Raw genomic sequence first — 20,145 nt, 5'->3', positions numbered from 1 at the left:
TAATTTGGCTTTAGCCCAAGGCAAGTTTCTGGCGTAAAATACAGCTCCGCGCATACTCTGTTGATGCGGTGCGAGCAAAGCCAGGAATTTAAAACATTCTATCCTATTTCATTACTTCTCGCGTTTCGTGCATGGTCAGAGCAGCGCTTCGGCCACGTTATCATGAGATTTTGCTATCAATGTGATCAGTCGGACTTGAGAGACAGATAAGTGTGATGTAGAAATGAGAGGAAGGAAAGCTGCGAAGCCGCAAAACCTGCTGTTGGTGCTCCTTCCGTGCCGTTATCAAGGTGATGAGCTGTCTCTTCGGGTTTGTGACAAGCAAAGTGGTTGCTTATTTGAGGGCGCTACATTATGATGCGGGTGAGAATGCAGTCACGTGGTATTTCTCATCTTTTTCTTGGGGTTTCTTCACCAATCAGAAAAAAGTGTACGCAATTAGTACGTTGCTGAAAACACCGCAGTTAGATGTCATTTGGGGGTGCCTATAGGTGCCTTATTGACACTGATAATTACGACAGTACTTCTCGAGTAAGATAATTAATTAAAACCTAATTCAATCTCAGTAACAAAAATGTATCGGCTACTCCACTGTACTGGAAACAATATGCACTAGGTTTTTTTTGAATAAGGCAACTGCTCTTCTTTTTAAGTCTTGGTGCACAATTGTTGGGACACCCTGTATAATTCCCTCAGCATCCGAAATAAAGCAAAGCCGGAATCACTCGAAACCAGAATCAACAGCAGTCATGCGCAACAGAAAAAAAAGAGAGAGATGCTGCAGTTTTTCCGGAAAGGCGAAGCAGTATTAGCGTTGGCGAAGTATGAAACAATTTCACGAAGGAAGATTACACCACCGAGAGATGCCAGATCCTTGGTGGTGTGAGAGGACTCGGGCTGTGAAATTGAACTGTCCCCTACTATGAGGTCTTGTAGTAAATTCTCAAATTCTCATAGTCTAGGACAGGTGACCTATATATATATTTATATAAGGCTTTTGATTCCCTCGACCACAGTATTCTTTTGCATAAACTGGAATCAAATGGCATTCATGGTAATTGCTTATCCTTACTTGAATCTTATCTTCAAAATAGATTCCAGAGAGTACACATCAATAAATGTAGCTCGTCGTTCTTACCTATCAGTTGCAGTGTACCGCAAGGGAGTATTCTGGGTCCCCTGATGTTCAATATTTATATCAACGATATAGTGAACATGGGCACAACAATTAAGTATGTAATATATGCAGATGATTCAATTATACTTATCTCTGACATTAACCTGCCTCAATTAATATCCAGAGCTAACGACGTGCTTTCGGAGATTTCTTCATGGTCAAAAATGAATGGACAAGATGAATCCAAATAAAACTAAAGCTGTTATATTTCGTACTAAAAATAAAATAGTGCCTACTCACCAGCCATTAATTCTTGATTCACGGCAAATAGATATTGTTGATATGCATAAAATACTTGGGGTTTACTTTTCATCGAATTTAAGTTGGGATACTCACGTTAACTACCTATGTAGGAAAATCTTGTCTGTAACAGGAGTCGTGTCTCGCTGCTGTATTCTGCTGCCACTCAGGGCCAAACTTCAAATATATCACGCGTTGTTTAACTCGCATTTAAATTAATGTATGTTGATATGGGGCACAACAACAAAAACAAACATAAATAAAATCCTTGTTCTACAAAAAAGGATAATCCGCTACATAGGAAATCTTGGGCTTTATTACAGCCTTATCATGTCTAGAGCGTCATGTTATTACAGTACTTACAAGAAACGCCCATATATGGTCGGTTACTCGATTTCGTACAACTTATAAGTATCAAACTTTGGCATACAACGTCCCAACAACACTAAACACATATGAAAACATAACCAGTTGCAGTAAAAAACAGTTACGTTCTTTCTTTTGTTCTATTTTTTGCTAGTAAAAATTTCAGTATCTATAAATATCTACTATACTACTTGCAAATCAGTCATTAAAAGCATTAAAATTTTTTTGCAGCATTTTCAGTGTATTTGTGCGAGTGATAAATATGTTGTACTATGTGTTGTAATTTGCACACGCATTTTCATGTGCATCATTATTTCAAGTGTATTTGTGTAATTTATGAATATGTTATATTATGCATTGTAATCTGCATGTTTTTCATTTTTGCCTTTGTCAAAGCATATCTTTAATTCTCCACCTGTGCACCTTGTATAGCCGCTGCCATGTAAAGCTCACCTGGGCCCCGTGTTTTCACGCCTTTTAGCCTAGCGAACCTTCCAGCATATTTTCTAAGAAATAAACTTGAATTTGAATTTGAAATTTGAATATATATATATATATATATACACTAGAAGAAAGGGGTTTAACCGAGGGGCCCGATTTTTATTAGTCATATGATAAGAAGCCAACAAACATTGACACCAAGGACAACATAGGGAAAATTACTTGTGCTTGATAAATGAAATAAAGAAATGATAAAATAATGGAAATGAAAGTTGATGAATAAACAACTTGCCGCAGGTGGGGAACGATCCCAAAAATTAACAATCCCACAAATCCCGCAACCTTCGCGAAATGCGAAGGTTGTGAAACCGTTCCCCACCTGCGGCAAGTTGTTTATTCATCCACTTTCATTTCCATTAATTTATCGTTTCTTTATTTCATTTATCAAGCACAAGTAATTTCCCCTATGTTGTCCTTGGTGTCAGTGTTTGTTGGCTTATCATATGACTATATATATATTCCGCTATCCACATGGGGTGCCACTGGTGGAGGTACTACTTCAGTGGCTGCTGGCTGTATATATACACGAGGATTGAAAAGCTGGTCGAGCACTCTTCGAGCAAAGCAATGACATTGATGGCAACGAATGCAGCTGCCATTGCCCGCAGTCAAACCCATGACCTTGCACTCAGCCAGCAGCCACTGAAGTAGTACCTCCACCAGTGGCACCCCATGTGGATAGCGGAATGTGCCCAGTGAAGTTTCACTAGTGAAACACTTCCTGTATGTTCCTGTATGTGGCTCCTTTTAAGCATATATACAGTCACTCTAGTGAACACAAGTCGAAGATTTTCAATGGTACTTGCATTAATGACATGAGAAAAACCTTGTCAGGTGTCACAAGGCAACATGACATTCGAGTGCCTCTTAGTCACACTAAATGTTTTGTGCATCATGCCAGGTTTTCTTTTTTTTTTCTTGCAATGTTGCTTCATTTGGCGCTTACTTATAGTGCCAAATGAAGAGCACTTGCTTTTTCTGACAGCCATATAGAAGCACACGTGGAGCACTGAGCCACTTATGATGCCGTATTCTGTCAACCAACCATAGAGTGCCAATTTCCATACCCAAGATTTTAAAAAAAAAAGTTAAAAAAAAAATGCCTAAGAGACTTTGTTGACACCTGCAAAAATAGGCGCTGGTAAACCGTTTCTGGCGTCGGAAAATGCAACAAGCTTCAAAACTTCGAATTCCGTTTCTGGTACTCCCGTACCATCCCTTTAGCAAACGATTTAGGCCTTGATATGTCAAGCTTACCCCCATATTCAGAAATACACCTTAACTTGATGCCCATGCTTAACTTGATCTACATGACGCCTGGTGTGAATGTGTCCAAGACACTCCGGGTTCCTTTCAGGACGTTCACGTAAGGCATCATCTACATCAAGACAAGCCTGGGCTTCAAGTTGAGGCACATTTCTAAACACAGAGGATAATCTCCCCCTCCCCCCTCTCTCTCTCTCTCATGCACACACACGTGAATGAAAACACTGAGATGACATGTAAAAGGGCAATATTTATTTAAACTGCCTCATTCATATTGAAATGTTCACTTTTCACATGGGCACTTGCTGCCAATAGGCAGCAGGATGTGGACTGGACCTACATCAAAACCACAGAGGATAATGACAAAAACAGGCCAGTCAATTCTTTATGCGGCTCACAGTACAAAGGGGGAGAAAAAGAGCTTTTGGGCAGCACTATTCTCACAACTCTCTTTTGCGTCTCACATCATTGGCAATGCGTACACCATAAACGACAAAAGTCACAAGAGTTTGTACGACGACGTCACAGCACTATGAGCACATTCTATGCAATGTGGCTATACAAATCGAGAAGCACAACCTACTATACTTACAAGGGGTAAAAAGCCTCAGTGCAATCTTAGAGGTCATAAGGAATTGTATGGTGTGTAAATAAATAGACTCTATAACATGCACTCACACAGCACAAGGCATCAGCAGTTCCTAGTAATGCACACATATTTGTGCCGACCCTGCAAATGTGGGAAGAGGCATTTATGCTAAGGAGACCTGGCACAGAAACACGCCAAGATCAGCAATGCTTGCACCCTTCTCTTAAAAGGACAGTAAAGAAAAAGTTTGGCCAATAATAGATTGGTATACTTCATTTCCAGAAATATAAAAATGTCAGTCCCATCATGAGTAGAGTTTGATGTGCCACTAAAGGACATGAAAAATTATATAAAGGCAAGTGGCAACACCACCTAAGCATTCTCACACTGGCTTCCATTAACATCAGTGCTTTTGGCAGTGTCTAGTTGACTGTTTATTAAAAACTCAATCACATTGCATTTTGAAAATACTAAAAGATAACTCAAATTGACAGTTGGTCACATAAGTATGCCAGTAACAGTAAACTGTGAACTTGGCATGTGTATAAAGTACCAGAATGTGTGAAAATACCATGAAAACCATGTCACCGTCATTTCAGTAGCACTGCTGTAGGGCTTAAGATATTATTAAAACAAGTTGGGCCTTCACCTCTTTCTTCACAAGAGAAATGCAGAGAGATCTTGGAAAGATAAATCAAACAGCTCATACACCATGATTTAGTGCTGCCCCCTAGTGTCCCTTTACGCTGACACTGGCATGTTTCTGGCAAATGAAACAACTTTTGATAATGCCTCAGGCCATCCCACGTTAGGAATGGAAAACAGTGGTAGCCTCACGGATGCCTTGCACTGCATCTGCATCAAGTGCTTAAGTATTGCTCACGTGGTTGTATCATATTTAACTCACAAGATGCCACCAAGTATTCAGTGCTGTTCTATGCAGCTGCTGCCATTGCAATGAAGATCACTGACATCAGAAAAACATGATAGATGAGAAAGACAAGGTGCTAATCCAAGCTTTACATGGCACTATATAACAAAATGAGTAAATGGCACAATGCCTCTGTGCACAGCATTGCAATACGTGACAGCAATACATAGGGTAACTGCAGTTAAAAATACATCTTTGGATTAGGAAACACTTTAATGAAAGTTGGTTCAAGAGCTCCAATGCCACTAACATTTATAGGAAGTGAACACAAGTTACTAGCCCATCAAGGGTGCAGTAATGGTTTTGCAAAGCTTTGTCAATACACTGAATAACTAATGAACAGTCTTCATAACTGTCTACAGCAATACACAAGGGCACGGCTTCTGATAATTATAGCAGCATCTCCTGACAAACACCAATATTATCAGCAAATTGTGTGTGTGCTCTGAAACATGGGTGCTGTCTGTTTTTTGCATGCTTTGACTATACCATTGTTTTACTTCTAATTAGCCATTACAAACAGTGTACATACACAATGCTCAAGGATTGTTACTAACAGCGGTAAGGCCTGCAAAACTGCTGAGAGGAGTTTTGGGAACATAAATGTGGCTATATAAAAAAAAGCACACTGAGTGGATTGTACTTACATGAGAACACTACACACATGAAGTGTTGGCTGCATGCTTTGACCACAATAGAATTTAATTAGCTCCCTTCCATGTCCCATGAACTTCTGTCAGCAGCTGTACATTTTATGCACCATTGCAAGCAATAATTTACACAATTCTAAAATTTAGAAATGTAGTACAATATAGAATGTCTGGTTCACATCTACAGAGCTTTATATTACGGTTTGTGTATAAGCAGTTTGAGTGACATGCTGCAAGGTTGAATGAACATAGGATGCACGGATCAGGCTCATGCCAAGGAAATGAGATTGTTGAATGTAGTGGCTAGTCACCCAGTTAATATGTGCATCTAAAATGATGCAGACATACAGTATGTGTCTAAACATGAGTACTTCATCCTCCTGCGCCTAGCACAAAGCAATGACCTAGGGAGTAAAAAAAGAAAAAAACTTGATCTGCATCTTGTTCCCTCCTAAACATATTCACTAAACATAAAACAAGAAAAATACTCATAATCATAATAAAAGCAATATTTACAGTAGCTGCAGCACACAAATCACACATCAGGACCGGTATAGTGAGAGTGGACACAATCAAAATGCCTCACTCGATTTCACTGTGCTGAACACAATGCACACAAGAACTTAATGAATTTTGCTACATGAACAAATGCAGCTGTGCTTTCACCAGCACTCTCCTGTGTCAATAATGTGAAATATGTCAAAGATGTCAAATGATCTGCAGCACTACCTGCTGCAAATTATTTAACATTTTTCTGCTGTACTGAACTGCCCTCTGCAATCATATGGTGCACACAACACATTCTAAAATGGGTACACCAGTATCGAAATGACAGTCTTGTCATATGTGTCAAGTTTTTAGCTCTTTGAATATTCAAGGACTTGGGCTACTATAAACTCAGGTCCGTACCTTCTAGTATGCGCAGCTTGAGTGAATATGTGTGACAATTGCTCTTTGGAGGCTGTGTATAAGTAGCTGCAATCAGCGTTATATCAATTCCATCATACTGCAGGAGTATGACTGGCCTGGCTGGTATGACAACCAAAAAATTAAAAAAGTGGTGGTTCCATGTCAAAATAAACATGGATGTAGACCTTAGATCCAAGATGACTGTGGGGAAGTTCTTCGCCATGAAGTCTGTTGAACTCCTCCTCCGTGTGTTACCTTCTTCAAAGAAGAAGAAATAAAAAGCACTCGCTCAGCTTTAGGCAGCTGGTGCCCTCCCTTGGTAGGTGACATCGTTAGGGTGACCTCCACCTTGACATTTCTAAAAAGAGAAGAAAGATCGCTTGCAGAGTTATTCTGGAGAAGTGTTTCAGATCTTCAGCACCAATGCACAAGTCGAGAGACCAACGAGTTCAACAAATCACTCCAACTTAACACCATTAAGTAAAGAATTTGCAATAATATCAACTGCAAAGTCACAAGATAAACTGTTTCCCAGGCAGTAAGATAAATTTTGTCAGGTGGTAGACAGTTTCCCCACAGATTTGTCTGATGTTACAGGCAGAGCCACAGTCACACCCTGAAACTATTGATTTCTCTTACGGACTAGCAGTCTACAGGAGAAATGGACTAGAAATAGACTAGACTTCTATGGACTGGAACTCGATAGAAGAGGTCTACAGTAGTGGGGTTCAAGTGCAGTTGTATGAATTACTAATGAGAAATCCAAAACGCTTTGTTGTAACAAAATTGTCATTGAAGCAAGATTTGACTACATTGACTGTTTTTGCATATTAGCATACACACAAAAAAAATACAGTTAAATGTCATCCCAGCAAAGTTGAAATGAACACGAAAACACCTTTGTTATTATTTGTATCCAATATTTCTTATAGCTATACAGTCAGATAATTTTGTAAACAAAAAACAATTGCCTAATTTTACATTTACTTCTTTACACAGTTGATTTGAGTGCTCCAGATGGCGTCTGTAGTGTCAGCTGCAGATATCTCTGAATGCCCAATACACTTTCCATTGTTTTGCTATTTTTCATGCTTGTTACAGAATTCAATGTTATCTTGGTCCTAGAATATTCTGGGCACTCATGCTCAGTGGCATATTCCTTTTATTTTTCCAACTGAACAGTTACATTGGCTAACCCCTCTGCTTTTTAGGAAGGTCAATTTCGTTTTAGGAAAGTAAATCAAGACGGGCACACTTACGGCATGTTTGGTCTGCCAAGTCTTCATTGCCAGCTTGTATTTCTCAAATTCATGGCACCAGTTTGAGTAGATCTTTCGATAGTCAGTTTCTGTCGGGGTTCCACAGGTCTCTGAAAAGCCAGCACGACATGCAACATGAGTAAATGCTGACAAATTCCTCAATTCCTCAATACTACATTGCACACAAATTATTTCTACCTCTGATGGAAGGAAGAACATGTTCCTAACAGACTTACATGGACTAATTGGTTGCTGGCTTGATAGAACATGGTTATAATGACGTGTTTTGTGGACAGGACACGGAAAGAATGCACAAAGTTGCGTAATGATCACACATCCTTTCCTGAAAGAACTAATGCAACCTTGGAGGTGAGATCATTATGCATGGTAAAATTTTAAAGGAAAACATATGGGGTACTAAGAATTAAATACACGCTGCAGGTTGAAATTCTTACGACAGCGAATTTAAACATAGCCAAAGACACAACTTGAACAAGGCATACTTTTGTAATAAATGTAAGCATCGACTATGCATTACATAAATTTTCCCTCGCCCTGTTATTTTTAAGTGTCTCTATTATTCAGTTACATTCCTCTGCTCGCTCTTATCTAGAATCAGCATTCACACTGCCACCACCGCAAGCTTCCTTGTCAGAGGCTACAATGTCATCACTGTGTGCATTGTCACGGCGCCACAGCACAAGTCATTGTTGGTCCCGTTCAGGGAGTTCGCTACCCTGCGTTCTTGAAACTCTTGATGACCAGCTCGTTTGAGATTCTGTTCCACGCTTCTGAGATTCAGGCACAAAGTACCACAACTGACGGCCTTTTGATTTTGCCACCCAATGTAGAATGACGATGGCTTGCAGCCATCCAGTCTGCATGCAGCCTTCAAAAGTTGTCCTTGAAAGGCTTATTTAAGGACATGTTGAAAAGCTGCAGCAGTGATGCGAGGCCACCTGCTATGACAGAGATGCCAGAGCATAACGCCTTCAGCTCTACATGAACACTTCCCACAATGTGAGCACGAAAGCTGTCCACCACACGCAATGAGGGCAACAAGAAGCACTTCCAATCACCATCCTCAAATGTCCCCCAACATCACATGACCATGAGGTCTGCCGTCATCCATCCCTTCTCCTGTGCTCAGATGTGGCTATCACAAGGAAAGTTTTCCTTTGGAAGAGTCATTCACTATATAATATGGGGCAAGCCGGCAGCTTATGGTCGTCCGTGGTCACTGCCAGCATTGCTGTGTATCAATGCTTTTTCACAGCCGACATCTTGATTAGGACGCTCCAGGCACCCTTCTCCTAGAATGTCATACTTTAGGGCATGTCTAAGTACAGCGGAGTTTGGTCAGCATTCCTGATATGCAATAAGAGGAAGCATTTTTCTTCACAGGTGCTCATGATGAACTGGTGGAATTCTATCAGTTTGTCTTCATATGCAGACAGGAGCCCCTGGCACGGCATCTGCCATCTCAGTGATAACCCGCACCGTTGCATGAAGCATGTCATCCATTCACTGGTTGCACAGACTTTCACCAAGATTCCCTGCTTCCTTGTAATTGTGCGTGCCTTATTCAATATCATCTCCAGTGCTACGGCACATCCTTCTTTCCGGAGATCCCCTACATACTGAAGGACTGAGTCCTCGACTTGTGTAAGCTTGCCGATCTTTGCTCCACAAAAAGGCCGACATGTCTGGTTTGTTGCTTTAGCTTGTGATGCTGACCTCTCCAACCAGATACATATGTCATCGATACTGAAGTTCCTGCAGGCAAGGCAGCGCAGTTGCTGTGTTCCAGCACATACATAAAGCCATGAAGGCAGCTGTGCAACTTGCAAGCTGCCCATGGCAAAATGGCACCAAGACAAACATGGAAGAAAGAAAAAAAACTAGGAAAGAGCAGCACATGACAATCCTAAAGCCTAGTCATAAAAAAATAAAAAGAAGGATCATGGGAAAAGCACCCAAGCATGTGACAGCAAGCAGTTGTTTCTGGTCACACCGCACAGCTGTGCTAGGTTTCTCGCTGCACAGCTCGGAAGTTGTCATGTGTGGCTAATTGTGTGGATGCTCTAAAGCTGGTGCTGCCATTGAAACGGCAACAATATTTACAGCTATTGCAGCTGAGAACTAAAGGCATCAAATGCAGCAAGCAGAAAGTGAGCAACATTGGCCGTAGAAAGTGGTGGCAACTTCAGCAGTCAGCAGCACTCAAACCTACCATGAACCAAGCCATATACAGCACGACTTATCCCAGGATTTAAACTGCCATGTGTGCATGTCCCATTTCAAAGCGAAAGCAGGGAGAGAACAATGCCAGAGGAGACTGCCTTGCGAAGGCTGACTACCTGACGTTATGCTCTCTCCTAATCTTTTTTTCTTTCCTGCATCCCGACAAAGCTCTGCCGCTCAAGGTGCAATTAATACGCAAGGAAAATAACTTTTTCTTTTTTTGACATATAGGGAGTGCAATAATTACATGAGTGCAATAATTAAGCAAGTAAATATGGTCTACAAGGCCAACTGTCACAGTTGTCAACCAATCAGTATCAATTACCATATTTTCTAGACTATAGTTCGCATTTTCTTTTTTTCATAAAATTTTGTCAAAGCATGTACAACGGTGTTACACATATGCATAATACTTGCAGGCTGGAGCAACAATCAAGAATTTTTATTTTTTCCTGAGCATGCCACGCCTCAGAGGCAATGCTTGCGACGTGCCAACAACGTTTTGTAAATGTTATTCAGAGGCTGACAACGGTGACCTAGCGATGCTGCTGGCAGAAGTGGCTGAACTTTCTGACTGACATAGCTGCATTGAAGGACAAGGCCTTCAATTGCTTCAAGTAAAGTGTGGTAAATGTTGGTTTTCTGTGCTAAAGAGGATTGTTGGTCGAAATATTTTTCCACTAGAATTTGCAGCTAGCCAAATTATGTTTATGGAAGTTTAGTGCCATGGAATTGGGAAGTAAGGTATTCTGAAAATGAGTGTACAAGCGTTCATAATCACATTTCATCATGCCGACTTAGTTAAAATAGATGAGTCTTATACAGCGTTATAACCTAGATACCATTTCTTTCTTTGAAACTCACAAAAAGTGGGGTGTGCGAATAGCACAAAAGGGTGACCTTTAAACCAGAATATACGATAGTCTAGTTAAAACATGCACAGGACTGACAGGAACAATATCATTTAGAAAACTCATGATACCAATATGGCACTAGAAGCATACGGAACCATTTTCAACACCAGATGTCCACTCATATGCAACATACCATCACAAGTAAGTCTGCACAATGTGAACCAACTAAATGTTGATCGCACACTGTTCATAGTGAAGTAGTCAGAACAGGCCACTTTTCTGACGCGCAACTAAATATGTTCATCAGTTAATGACATTACCAAATGCCAACTAACCAGCATCGACAGTAAGGTTGTAGCTGCAGAGTGTGCCAACTGATTCCAGATGCAGGTCATAATGCCCAGAGTCCCTCTCAGTTAGCGACATAAGTACCAGGCCATGACCAGAAGTGTGGATGTACTTGTCTCTCTTAGATGTCACTAGGCGGCGCTCTCTGCCATGCTGGTGGTACCAGAGAGGCACCTGCAAACAAAACACAGATAAGTCAGTTCCATGACCACTAATGACCACGGCATCTAAACCAATCGGACAACACAAACAAAGCTTTGCTTTGGAGGTAGCCTCCGCAGTAGCCCACTCTAACCAACGAAAAAAACCTCAAAGGTTGTCAGACTCCACAACGAAAGCTTCATCTTAAAATGAGTGCACATATTACCTGTGCATTACAACGAGGCACAAAATCAGAACTGCATATCAGTGTTAGCAACCCCTACCACCAGAGCCATCATCATCACCACTGTATTCCCATAATGGTGACAAAACATCTTTCCATTATGTTTAGGCGAAAGTTGGCAACATGGTGTATGAATAGCTTAGGTGCTGACACTTGCCGCCTGCCACAGCAACGAGCATGGACGAAACAGTGTTTGCTGCGGATCAGACACCGACTGTAACAATATGGAGGGAGAGGGGGTGTGGGGTTGGCTGTAGCATGGGGGCCCACCAGGAGTTCAGCGGCGAACACATCAAAGCAGCAGGTTTGGCTTTCGGTTGCGCGTGAAGCTGTTTTATCTTTGTTTTGTGCTGCCATGATGCATCCCAATGTGTCCAGCTGTAGCTTCCCCCCTTCTACCTTGTACGGTGCAGTCTACTTATAATGATATTAAGAAGAACAAAAAAAATCGGATTGTCATAACCGATCATTGCTATATATGGATTGCTGTAAAAAAGAAAGCTACCGAACATACCTTCGTAGCTGCAAAAGCAAATTTACTACTTGCGCTAAGAAATAGACATTGTATGAAGTAGACTGTGAAAATTGAAACGTTTATAGACCTCTAAACAGCATGTTAAGCATTAGGCGCGCTGAAATAGTCAGAAATCTTGTGGGGCTGCTCGACCCTCACACGTCCCCTGATGTTTTTCCCGCATGGCTCTCGTGTCTCCTGTAATCCAGCTTCTCCCAGCAGCTAAGCGTCGGCGGCAGTGTGGTTGCAGCATATTACGAGAGATGGCGCACTGCTAACGCCACCTAATGGTGGGGTTAGTCAGGCGCGACAGAGAGTATGCTCTTCCTCTTTGGCTCCCAGGGTCGGCAAGCAGCGTGGACATTCCGCGCACATGCGCCAATGCATGCTTCTGTGAGACCATGTCACGAGGCCTAGGAGCAGGAGACCGGAATGGAAGAACACAATCATTTGAATGCACCACCATTCACATGACCGAACACATGAATGACCAGGCGTTTGTGTCCAGCGCAAGGGCGAACATATTTGCTCGCTATCCAGTCGCAGTGAGTCGGACTTCCTAGATTTGTTGCACCCCCATTTAAATGTTCGATGTGTTGTGAGTCGGCTAGCAGGCATTAGTGTGTGAAAGGTGCAATAAATGCTCTTGTGATTGTTTGCATTACTGTGTTGTCATTCCTTTGTCCTAACAGCACGTGCAAGACCCCACAGTCTGCAGTTGCTTTCGTGGGAGTTTCAGGTTCACAACTGCGGTGTCCAGCTGCTGCGCAAACACTAGTGGCAATAATTTAGCATGCATGAAATCAATGAGTGACTTGATTGACGACAGTGCCCTTCGTGTGAACATCAGGGTCGATGTCAAAGACGGCTCACTGTTAATCTCATCGCCTCTGTCGTGACAGCGATCATCCCATCAGAGATCTTTTTCCTATAACGAGGCAGCACTATCTGCGCCCAGAAACTCCTCCAACGAAGCACCACCTGTTTCATCCTCAGCAGCGACATGCTCCCAGAGCTCGGTAATGTCAGCAGCTTCTACCATGTTGGTTCCACTATCATAGGAGCTTTAGCCCTGATACACAAAGCCTGCCTTTTCCGTTAATTGGCATGGCCCATGGTTGCAGCCATCATGATTGCGGCACTCCTGCGTGAGCTCATACTTTGAGTCCTGCAAAATTTGCAGCTTCGTCTCAAGTAACTAAAAAAAATCGCTTTGTCGGCGCCATCTTTTACCAAATGGGCTGTCTGTTGCGGCTTCCGTGGCGCATTTCTACACTTGCTGAGAAGTGGCAAAGGGTGGGCACCAGGTCGCTTCTTGTTTTGTTTTTTGTTTTTTCTCTCCTCAAGCTGGAACCACATGGCACTGTTTTCACGAGCGAAAATACGCACGCAGAAGAATTCCCATGCCTTTGCTGATGCAATGGCACCCGCATGGAATGCAAACTCATCGCGGACCTGCTGTCCTCCATATGCTTGATTGTCCTTCGGGCCGTGCATCCAACCCAACACTGCGCTATTTGGCTTGAGTGACGAGCGCTTTGGTAAATGTGACCTTGACCATGGGGGTATTTTGTAAGTGTCCACCTAATGGACTGTCCATTTCGGCCGCTACTTATTGGCTGGAGCTGAACCATCGAGAAGGTAACTGGGTGTGGGCACCTGTTTTCTCCCTGGTACCCAAAGCTCATCCAATCAGCATTTCAGCAGCAGCTGAAATGTACCTGTCCACTAGATGGACATTTAGAGAATACCTCTCCACAAGATCATGACATGCCTTGTTTTTTATTTTGAAGCATGTAAATTAATCAACATAGAAGTCTCAGCTGGATCATGACAGTGAAAAACGAAAAGCTTCAATGATGCGCTCACACACTAAAACACTAGCAATGCGTTTCCACCCAAAGCCACAAAGCGCATCCCTGCCGCCACCCGGAGCGCCCGCTGAGGAGCTCTGCAGAGGTGTGTGAAGGGCAACACCATCTAGTGGTGCTTGAGGAAGCTTCGTGTCACATGACTAAGGGTGTTGCACTCTCATTGGCAGACGCACGCACAGCAGTGCATTACACAATTTTTTTTTTTCCGCTCCCAACAGGACCACGTGGCTATGCGGAATGTGGGCGAGTGCACCGAAACAATATGCGTGCCCTCACGCTGCAGCCAGTCTGCTCATCTGCTGCCTTGCAGAGGGACACGATATCCCAGCTTGACATACTGCCAGTCGCTATGTTTGCCGTCCACAACGCAACGAAGTCGAATCATAATGCTCGCGAAAAGACTGAGACTGACTCTGACCGCGGAGCTCTCGTCAAAATGGAGCACGTTGTAACAAAAGCAGACGGCGCTTGCTGTGTGCCGGATGTGCTTAAGTGTAGTGAGAAATTGTTTTTGTGCATTTTCTTTCTGTTACTTTCTCTTTACAGAAACAAATTAACTAACATTCCAACTATTACGAACATCAATATGTTTACCATAAAGGTGGAAAAATTATCGATGACGCGCCCTGGGGAGCAGATCGGGTAGCTCGCCCTACTGACGTCAATTGGGTGGTATACGTCATATGGGCAGGGGCGGCTGAAAATTCCGCCGAGCAGTATCCTGCGATCGGCAGCGATGTACATTTTTAAAGCCTTATAATAAGTTACACACTTTACGTGGAGCACTTAGATGCGTCAATTAATGATCAGAAGGACCTACTTTAATGACTCAGTACGTTTGTACAAAATCGTCAAAATCGTTTCAGGGTCCCTTTAAGGAATGCATACTAGGTCCTGTGACAACTGCCCCTTCCCACACATGTTAGGCTTGACCGCACTACTTCGTGAAGCTTACTTTCGGAAACCGGCATAATGCAACGCTCTGTGCTTACCGGGCATCGAAGCCATTGACAAGAATTACAAAGGCTGAATCGGTGCCATTGCTAACAGCGGCGATTGCTAACAGTAACAAACATCGAAGTAGCTAAGCCTAGCGTTGCTGTGGTGGTGGCTACAGCTGCCAGCAGATCTGCAGGTGAGAGCGCCGGTTGGAGGCGGCGAGATAATCAAAATGGCGGTGGTGGTGGCTTTGATTTATGCCGTAACAGAACTGCGGTCACGGCAAAAAGTCCAAAAAGGCATATGGTGAAGAGTTCTTTCTACATTTCATATGTTTTTATACACTGACTCTATGGGGTACATGGTGGTGTCGTGAAGCCATCCGAATTATCGGCCATGTCCCAAAAATCGGGTGTCCGGAAAATCAGTCGTTGACTATACACAGGCGACTCCTCCAGCCGACAACACGACATCAAAGACGATTCTTTACTATTCCTCTCTGTTACTCAAGCCAGCATTGGCGCGACTTTCGTTCCCTTTCAATAAAATTACAGCTAATTTTCCCTGATAGAAGCACACATTCCGTGAGTTTTCCCTGAGTATTTCCAGACTATTCAAAATCCCAGAGAATTTCCTGTTTTCCCGGTTGATAGACACCCTGTTTGTGGTGCGCTTTGCTAGCTAGTGATGCCCTTCGCTGCTTTCGCAATCAGCAAGCAGGGGGGATGCAGGACATGCTGCGCAGTTAATGACGGCAGATACGGACTTGTGCAGGCAAACATATTGCCTCGTCTCGGCATTCTTCATTTAAAGAAAACTTAGCAATGCAAACTTCATGATTATTCTGCTTGGAAAATGCCATCCAGAAGGCAAAATTTTTATTGTTATCAAATATGTAGTGAATAATGTAGCGTTACATATGGTTTTCTTTCTCACAGCTCTAATGTACAGGTTGGCACTCCTAAATTGACTCATCATTATAACCAATATATCGATATATGTGGTATCGCCATAAGTGGGCTGCACCGTAGTGGGCACAATGCAGATGCAAGCTTCAAGCTTTGTTGTTACTCGGTTTCTGCATCGCATTGGTACGCATTCTTTAGTGATGAGGGGGCTGAGCCTCTGGATAGCTATGGCCGTTTATACGTCTGGTGGCTGTGATGGGCCCATTTTTCTTTTAGCCAATCGGCAAATACCATCCGGACCCAGAAGGTAACTAGGTGTAATTATGAGCAAGAGGTGCTTCATTCCGAACTGCCATTTGTGCTACCGGATGTGTGCAGACTTTCCTTATCTCTTTATATTTCAGAAGCAATAAGCAGTCATTCGGGTGAGCCAGAAAAGCGTGAAATAATATGTACCTTGATAACAAGCTCTTACGAACGAGAAGGCCGTGTCCTCGTTGTTGTTGAGCCTATTGATGCAGTTGCAGTATACAGAACACAGAGTAAAGTGAGATGACCCGGTGTCAACTGCCGCTAGAATACTCCTTTTACTTGCCACACTTAAAAAAATGTACACATACAAGCTATGGCGCTGAATGAACCCGCAGCAAATGCAGTAGGGCTGGCACATCTTGGTAGGACTCCATGTCATGGCGCCACCTGTCATTGTTTAAATAAATGCCGGAGGAACAGGAACAATGCACGCTATCTGGTCACGTCGTTGGGTGGAGTGCCAACACCCAAATTAATTTTCTTGCATCCTGGTTGGCGACTGTACACCTTATCCAACACAAAAGCACATTCATAAGACGTTATTTGACATGCCGAAGCTACGGCACTATAACGTAAAGCTATTCCAATCCTTTCTATTCCAATCCTTTCTATTCCAATTCTGCAATCCACCCTCCACGATTGGTCAAAAACTTTGTTGAACTACCCACACTTCGCCTGTCTGTCACGCGCTGTCACGAAAACCACGATAGCTACCCATCTGATATGACGCGTATACATTTACTATGCATAATTGGACAGAACAAAAAGAAATAGTTATTTCTGATTGGATGCCTTTTAGCCATTAACCCTCGGCTATTCGTCAAAAGTTTTTGGGCTGCATGCACTTCACCTGCCTGTCACACGACGTCACGAAACAGCGAAAACTCACCGCGTCAAAGAGGCATGTACGCGTGAAAGATGCATTATTATGTCGAACAAAACTGAATTTTTTTCTGACGTAATAGCTTTGCGGAAACCCGCAAGGTGGAGAGAACTAATTAATAAAGGGAAAATCGGACATCCACCTGTTCGTAGCAATTGCTACAAAGGAAACCCCCACGGGTTCCTCGAAAGAAAAGCCCCACAGTTGAAGAAAAAGCTTCACACTTGCCCTGGAAAGGTAGTGGTCCCGAGTCCCGGACCAGGACGAATTTTTTTTCAACTGTGAGGCTTTTCTTTCGAGGAACCCATTTCTTTTGTGGCAATTGCTACGAACGGGTGGATGTCTGATTTTCCTTTTATGAATTAATTCTCTCCACCTTGCGGATTTCCGCAGAACTATTACGTCAAACTCTTGCCTTTGCATCGAGTAGTCGATAAATTTGACTTCACCTTGCCATCTGCTGGCAGCCTGGTTAGCTCAGATGGTAGAGTGGCTGCCCCGGAAAGGCGGTGGTCACGGTTTCAAGTCCCGAACCAGAACAAATTTTTCTTCCACTGTGATGCTTTTCTTTCGAGGAACCCGTACAGGTTTACTTTGTAGCAACTGCTACGAATGGGTGGATGTCAGATTTTCCCTTGATGAATTTTTTTTCTGAATAGCCGCAGGCTGCCCCTTTCCGAAAGGAATAAAAGCGCCGATCACTCAGGCACTGGCTACTCGCACCTGCCAGAGAGCATGGTTTTATTTGCACACAATAAAGCTTTCTGCATGGCCATGCAATGTTTTCAAGCACTTTCGGCACGTTTATGACCTCGCTCTGCCAACTCTTCTTTGCTGAGGATCCAATTTGCAGCATTCTTTACCTTCTGTTGCATGCAGCCACGATTTTCGACCAGCCATCACAAGCTAAGTAAAGGAAAGCGGACCAGTCGCAGATGCCGGCACCACCCTCTTCTTCCGGTTATCGATTTTCAATGCACTGGCTCGTCCCATCGAATCCCTCTCCACTTGATCATGATCCTCGCCTCTTGTCCGCCAATTATATAAGACAAGCCGCTCACTGTAGGCAATGTTATTTGTTTTTAAAGCAAACAAAAGTACCTCCTATAAACGAGGAGCGCATTTCATTGGTCTGTTCACAAAACCCTGTGGGTCACTACCCGATGCTTGCGTCGGTGGTTACACAAATTTCACATCAGGAGATTGGAATAAAAACATATCGGAATAGTTTTACGTTATAGGGCCCCTAGTCTACCCTCTTTCCTAAGTAACTGTAAATTTGAGGCAGTGTTGTGTATGAACAGCAAACAGCAACACTGTTCAAGGAAGGATGTTGCACTTCATTCTTCCTTGTCGCAGTCATTCATATTTTCAGTGTCAAAACTTAGCGCAACGTAGGTGATCATAATCCTGTCAGTAACATTGACCTTATTGTGTGTGGTCCCAGGTCCAGTAGCTCCAACTGGTGGCTCCATGAGTTCTGGATGGTGGCCTTGACAGCTGAGGTGCACACTCTCACCCCAGTGGGCATGCAACTGGCGTCGGCGGACACCTGCACAACACATCGCAAGCGCATTCAGCTTCACTTTTAGAAGTGGCACTCCTTGGGCACTTCTATGCTAAAGTTATATTAAAAATTATATTTAAAAAACATTACAGCAAATTGGCTCCCATTCAACTACACTTCAGAGACTGTAATTGTTAAGAAGATGTCCCAAAAAATAAAAGAATGTTGGTCCTAGTTGCTGAAAGGAACATACCATACTACATTGGAACCTTGTTTATTTAAACTTCAAGGGGACTGGGAAATGATTCGAATAAGAAGGAGTCTGAACTCGGGAGAGTTCCTTTGAATATAGGGCTCAGTAATTTGCACGGTACAGCAAACAAATACTGCATCTCATCGAGCGTTGCAGCAGGCCTTACCAGGAATTTTTGGAAGTGTTGTCTTGGAAATTAGCCATCACTGAGTGACAGCAGCTAATAAGATCTAGGAACACAAACAAAAAGGACAAAAGCACCAATGTGCATAAGTGACCTGCAGCAGTAGTGGCAGCTACTGCTGGTCAACATGTGATTATGCAACCACATGGCAGTGCCCAGGTTAACCTGTTTCAATCCAAATTTGCTCTTTCTACATGCTCTCACTTGTGGCAGTAAGAAATAAATGGTAAAATCAGCCACATGCTGAGGACAAAGCATTAGCCACATTTTATTGTTTGATTTTACTTATATGCTCAATTGCAGTATGTGATGACATATGCTAAAACAAGCAATATGGTACCTCAGTTCAGTGGAGAAATATGCATGTGCCGTGGGTAATGTATCCCATATCACAGTAACTATCATGCATAGCTAAACCACTCAATTATATGACATTATGGTGCCTAGCAATGAATCTGGTCTTTGTCTTTGGCTAGGTTTTTTGGAAAAGTGGTCTATGGGAGAGAGAAGTTTTGTACAAAGGAGCTGTTGTGCAGTACAGTAAAAGCTCGTTAATTCGAAATCGCTTAATTCGAACCGCCGGTTAATTCGAACTGATGCCCGGGTCCCTGCAAAGCCCTATGTATATCAATGGGCCGGAACGCCCGATAATTCGAACGTACCGGTACTCACGTCGGTTAATTCGAACTAGGAGCCGGCAGCCGCCATTGCTTCTCGTAAATAGAAGTCGCCTCGTAACGAGTACAATGCATTGAATTTTTTTTTTAATATGCACAGCGACGAGAATAAATAAGCCAGCGCGCATTTTGCGACTGAGGGAAGGATGAAAAGGAAAGTGCACGGGCCTGCCGATTGGCTCAGGCCGAGCCATCACCGCTGCCGCGTGCAGATAGAGGAGAGTTCGAAGATAAGAGGAAAGAAAGAAAAGAAAAGACGCGCGTCGCAACAACCGCGTACGCCGCAGCGGACGCTGGCAGAAAAAACAGATAAGCGGCCGAAGCCGCGCTCGCTCATCGCTCGCTGCACACCACTCTCCGACGCATGCCGTAGCA

At 43.1% G+C, this 20,145-nt stretch overlaps 1 protein-coding gene across 2 annotated transcripts in view; it reads right to left on the bottom strand.

The window, feature by feature from the left end:
* Positions 1-3,787: 3,787 nt before the first annotated feature.
* Positions 3,788-20,145, bottom strand: part of Sema2a (Semaphorin 2a) — a 98,851-nt gene continuing 82,493 nt past the window's right edge. For both annotated transcript variants that reach the window (XM_075680186.1, XM_075680185.1), the window contains 4 exons: positions 18,577-18,701; positions 11,322-11,508; positions 7,889-7,998; positions 3,788-6,987 (listed from right to left, as the gene is read on the bottom strand). In XM_075680186.1, the coding sequence (XP_075536301.1) occupies positions 6,925-6,987; positions 7,889-7,998; positions 11,322-11,508; positions 18,577-18,701 (485 nt within the window). In that variant the 3' untranslated portion in view covers positions 3,788-6,924. The remainder of the gene's footprint in view (positions 6,988-7,888; positions 7,999-11,321; positions 11,509-18,576; positions 18,702-20,145) is intronic.

This window comes from Dermacentor variabilis, chromosome 2, assembly GCF_050947875.1.
Source record: "Dermacentor variabilis isolate Ectoservices chromosome 2, ASM5094787v1, whole genome shotgun sequence".
Classification (NCBI taxonomy): Eukaryota; Metazoa; Arthropoda; class Arachnida; order Ixodida; family Ixodidae; genus Dermacentor; species Dermacentor variabilis.
The sequence above is the reverse complement of the archived record's forward strand: the minus strand, read 5'-3'. Positions and strand labels throughout refer to the sequence as shown.